Consider the following 5,642-nt stretch of genomic DNA (forward strand, 5'->3'; position numbering starts at 1 on the left):
AGCATTCTGTTCTGTTTACTCCGCCTACCTAATTTTCTGCCCTATCAAAGGGCCAAGGCAGTTTCTTTATTAACCAATGAAAGTAACACATAGACAGATGACCCTCCTCCATCACAACAGAGCTTTCCTCTGCCTTCCATCCAAAGAAGGGACCTAGCTATGGCCACTCACAGATCAGTCTTGAGTGGGTGTGTTGTGTGCACAGTGTCTCTGCCTTTTAGAATCAATGTGATAGGAGTTTTAAAAGCCTAAATTACTAATAAAACACTAACAAATTCATTATAAACATTACCAAAAATTGCCCCGAAGAGTTGGACCAGTAGTTAAGAGCACTTACTGCTCTTCCTGAGGACCAGGGCTGGATTCCCAGCACTCATGTAGTGACTTAGAACCATCTGTAACTCCATTTCCAGGGGATCTGTCCCTTCTTCCAGTCTCTGTGGGTTCCATTTACACACATACATACAGGCAAACACCCATCCATACAAAATTTTTTAAATAATCTACATGAAGTTCACAGCTGGGAAACCCCATTGATGCCATGACTCCCCTAACAGATTCTGGAACTGGTGAGGGTGGGGAGCACAGTCTCCAGTTTTGTAACCACTGCTGAATGCTACAGCCTCTAATGTATTGTCTCAACTTCATGGTCACATAAATAGTCCGAGTTCAATTCTGTGAGACATAAAGCAAAACAAAGTGTTGTAAATTTGAGGGGGAAAATTTGTAGGGAAGAAGAGGGAGTGGGAAGAAGTTGGAGGGAAACCAGAGGAGCAGAAGTCATTAATAAAAAAAATCAAAATAATTTTTATTATTAGTTATGTTGAACCCACAGCTATTTAAAATACCCTTGAGAATACAGAATGGCCATGAGTGGGTCTGTGTAACCACGTGAAAGTATTTTGTGCATTCTGATCTGTTCTATTTCCATTTAACAATGCATCAGAGATTTCAAAGTCAAGATAGGTTGGCTTATGGAAAGTCAATCACAACATAACGCTGTGGTCTAGCACCTAGCCCATGGCAGTGTTGTTATACATCATGGGCAGCCTCACATCTAACATGCCTACTAAAGGGATCATAGGGCTATCAAGAGTATAAAAGTAAAAGCGCTAGCAGCGATGAGATACTTGACAAATACCTGGAAGAGGGGAAGGTGAGAGTTCACTGGACAGAGCGCGGACATCCCGCAAAGCCCAGAAAGCCTAGAGGTGGGTAGCGACAGACTGAAGCACAAAACGCAGCTCAAGTTCAGAAACAGCAGCTATAAAGAACCAGGCTACTAGAGGATGAAGTTGGGGTTGGCGGAAACAGTGGGACCTATCGTCTCCTCCCTCCCCCTAATTCAGAGAACTGCACTTCATCTTCTCCCAGGAAGATGGTGAGAAGGTTTTCAAAAGATGAGAACCTCTCACAGAAGCCTAGGACATCCCAGCACGTAAGGGTTCATTCTGCAGCCATCTGTGCCTGCTCTGCCACCTGTAGCGGGACTCTCAGGCCCACTGCAGAGCTGCCAGACAGCTTTCCTAGTGACTTAAATGTGTGAGCGTGTGCTCGTGTGTGCGTGTGTGTGCATACACAAGCATGTGTGAGTGCGCACATGTGTGTGTGTGCATGTTTGTTCAGGAAACAGACACTGCCATCAGGAGCTTACAGCAGATATGGACCTGGGTAGGGGAGGAGCTCATAAGAACCTGTCCACCCTGCTGAGCTAGTAACTGCTGATGGGTTCCGGAAGAGGAAGAGTCATTGTCTTCCATTGTGTTCCTCCTGATCAGCCCACCAGGCTTTGATAGATTGTTTGAAACCTGTTGTCACCCACACGAAACTAGTTAAACTCAGTGGATCACAAAGAAAAAAACATACCAAAACAAAAAGACATGAATTCAATCCGAACACATTATATGCATGTATGTATGAAATTGTCAAAGAACAAATGTCATTAATATAAAAGAATGGCATTTACATCACGATCTCAACTTGTCCCAAATTTTGAAAGCAGTTCACATATCTTCTTGAAAATATACCCAAATATATTCTCTTCAGCCTTTTCCTTCAAATTTTCCATTTTCTCATCATAATTTTTCTTTGCAGAATCAATTCGTTTCTTCTTTTCTTCTTCTGATTTATGAGCACATTCCCTTTCTATTCTTTTGATTTCGGCAGTGAGTTCCTGAGCCTAAGTTTCCTCCAGTTCCCTTAGACATTGTTTCAGCCTTCTGTCTATGTCCTCGTATATCTTTTCAGAGAAGTAAGAGCCCCCGTTCCTGTCCACCATTTCCTCTATCAGTTCTACCAGCTGCTTTACTTGATCTTCTCGCTCCGCCTCTACCGCTTTGTTATTAAAGGCCAGGTAGCGTTTCCCACACTGCGCGATGACATTATTTAGCTTGTCATTTGGCTCACCTAGAAAGGCATCCAGGCTCTGGTCCTCAAGGTCATCTTTGCGAGTAAACAAGACAATCATGTACCTCATGGCTGCCTCCCCAAAAAGACTCTTGATCAGGGAGACAGTTTTCTGCTCTTCCTCCGTGAAGCGGCCCAGCTGCAGAACCAGGATGATGGCGTGAGGCCCAGGGCAGGAGTAGAGAACACAGCGACTGATTTCTGTACATGTGTCTTTCATGGTCTTCTTGGTGTCAAAGAGCCCAGGGGTGTCAACTACAACAAGGTTTTTCCCCCTCCATTCCCTGGATGCCTTCTGGCAGGTCTTGGTAACGGCGTGGGCAGAAATCTTAGACTCGAACTGACGTCTCCCAAGGATGGTGTTTGCTGTGGCACTCTTTCCGTTCCCAGTTTTTCCCACCAGAATGATCCTCATCTTAGTGTTTCTGTGGGCGGCCATGTTGAGGCAAGCAGATTCTGAAGACAGGGAATGCTCAGATCTTAAGGGAAAGAGAGCAAAGTTGTCTATTAGATAAATGGGAACGGCCCCAACCCTTTCTTTTCTTCCCTTCCCTAAACTTTCGCAATGTTCTGTTATCTTCATGCACCCTATAGAGACAGAAGATGAAGCACTACAAGGGAGGAAATAGAGAAATCGAACAGCTCCTCCATAGAAGAATGTCCCTCCATGGGATTCTCCAGGGAAATCCCACTGTTCCTGTAGAGGTCAGGGGATGACTTGTGGGGTTGGCTCTCTCTTTCCACCTTTCCATGGGTTCTGGGCACTGAACAGTGGTTGCCAGGCTTGTGCAGGAAGAGCCTTTATGTGCTGAGCCATCTCAGTAGCAACACCCTCCCCAGCACACTTTTAAAACCCTGACAATCTGGATGCCATTTGAACTGTTTCTGATAACACAGAAAGGACATTTCTACTCCTGCTACCAGCCGACGCGCCATCCCCAGTGCCAGGTCTGAGTGAGTGCACCCAAATCTCTGCTGTGGCTGTGCCCAGCCAGGAGCATGTACTGGGATGACCATAATGTTCAATAACTTACTATATATTTTATGAAGAACTAGGAGAAGCAGTCTAAAATGGCAAACATAAAGAAACAGTAAGAAAGCAGAAGGGCTCACTCCCCTGATGTGACCAGTACACAGTTGAATGTGTGTCTTTAAATATCACATAGACGTCAAAAATATGTTCACTTATCATATGTTAATAAAGAAGAAACACAACACACACAAAGACAAAAGCAAAACAAACAAACAATAACAAACAGGACAGTTAAAACAACCCTGAATAATGAGAGAATCACTGGGGCTGTCACCGCCTCAGATTTCAAGGCGGTGACACAGATGCTACAGAAATCAACAAGGAAGGAGAACAGCAGACAGGAAGCCCTGGGCCACCCGCAACTGTAGGTTCGTCCTGCGCTGTGCCTTCAGAGCAGCTAATGTGGCCTTCATGGCCCCACTCCACCTCACCCCAGGGTCACACAGGCAGAGTTCTCTGTTGTCCAGTGGGAGGAGTCAGCACCCTGGGTTCTAACTCTCCTCTGCCCAGGATGACCGGGTGGGGGGGGGGGGAACACACAAAGAGTCATCAGACTTTCTTAGGTAAGAAAAGTGAAACAGTCCTGACTGTCCTGGAACTCACAGAGATCCACCTGCCTCTACCTCCCGAGTGCTGGGATTAAAGGCGTGTGCCACCACCAACCGGCTCTGATGATCCATTTTTAATTAATTTTTGTCTCAGTCATGTGCATGTGATACGCAGTTTCCTCAGCACCATTTTCTAAGAAGGCTGTCTGTCTTTAGTTACCCTCCACTGAAAATCGGATGACTAGGACCGTCTGGGGATATGTCTTAGTCCTATAGTCAAGAGAACACAGAAGAAAGTTGACCTATGTTTTTCGGGGTTTGTGTGAAAACCATATATGAATAATTCCTAAGTCCCAATATTAAAAAAACAACCCAATAAAAATGAACAAAGGCCTTGACAGAGCCTCACACCGGAAGATGATGAAGACGGCAACTGTTCTGTATGGAAAGACTCTCACCATCACACGTCCTCAAGGAAGCATAAACCAGCAGGACACCACTATCCACACACCTCCCAGAACAGTGCATTTGACACACTGATATATCAAACGCTGAGCAGTGGGAACCTTCATTGGGTACTGATAGAATTACCGAGTGGGCAGTCATTTCAGAAGACAGGCTGCCAGCATCTTACCAAATTAAATACATTCTTTCCATATGGTCCATAAACTGCATTACTTGACATTCATACAAAAGAATCAAAAATAATGCGCTCATAAACCCCCACATGTGTAGGTTTGTATCAACTTTATGGATAACTGACAAGACTTGAAAGCAGTAAGTGCATGAAGCAAGCTGAGTTCATGTACACAGTGGAACGTCATCCAAACACAAGGAATAGGCAGGAAGCAACCATTAACGTATCTTTGAGATGCTAAGGAATGTATTACTAAGCAAAATTTAGGGGTATAAATATTTCCTGATGAACATTCTGAAAAAACTGAAATTATAGAGATAGTAGAATTATCAGTAGTTTCCAGGGATTGGAGAGATGGCATACGTGAGCTGAGCTCAAAGGACCTTAGGGCAGTAAAGTATTTTGTGTGATGCTATATTAGTGGATCTGTGTCATTATGTATTGTCCAAGCCCAGAGATGTGTAGCACCAAGAGTGAACGGAATGTCAACTGTAGAGATCGGCTAACCCTGCTGTACAGGCTAAGTGATAGCGCACACATCACTCTGGTGGACAGACAACAGGTAAGGCTGTGACGGCAAGGGAGACATCACTGCATCTTTCTCTCAATTTTACTAAGAAATTAAAACTTCTCTTTTAAAAACGAGACAAAACATGGGGGTTATAAATGCCTCAGTGGTTAAGAGTGCTTGCTGCTCTTACAAAGGACCCGGGTTCAGTTCCCAGCACCCACATCAAATGGTGCACAATCACCTGTAATCCAGTTCCAGGGGATCCAACATCCTCTTCTGACTCCTGCAGGCCCTTGCACATAGGCACACATGCATTCACATAAATAAAATTAAATAAACACACAAAACATCTTTAAAATTAAGTTGAAAAATAAAAAACCAAACCACAATACCAACAAAATCAGGCCTATAAGTCCAGTGATTTGGGAGACTATAACCAGGAGGACCACAAGCTCAGGGCCATTTTAGAGGACAGAGTGAGTTCAAGGCCAGCTTGGACAACTCAGT

At 44.4% G+C, this 5,642-nt stretch overlaps 1 protein-coding gene across 1 annotated transcript; it reads right to left on the reverse strand.

The window, feature by feature from the left end:
* Positions 1-1,885: 1,885 nt before the first annotated feature.
* Positions 1,886-2,879, reverse strand: Gimap7 (GTPase, IMAP family member 7). Its single transcript, XM_005372466.2, is given in 1 exon segment — positions 1,886-2,879. A coding segment is annotated over 1 exon segment (870 nt). The 5' UTR covers positions 2,846-2,879; the 3' UTR covers positions 1,886-1,975.
* Positions 2,880-5,642: the final 2,763 nt, after the last annotated feature.

The sequence above is a fragment of the Microtus ochrogaster genome, unplaced genomic scaffold, assembly GCF_000317375.1.
Source record: "Microtus ochrogaster isolate Prairie Vole_2 unplaced genomic scaffold, MicOch1.0 UNK18, whole genome shotgun sequence".
In the NCBI taxonomy this organism is placed as follows: domain Eukaryota; kingdom Metazoa; phylum Chordata; class Mammalia; order Rodentia; family Cricetidae; genus Microtus; species Microtus ochrogaster.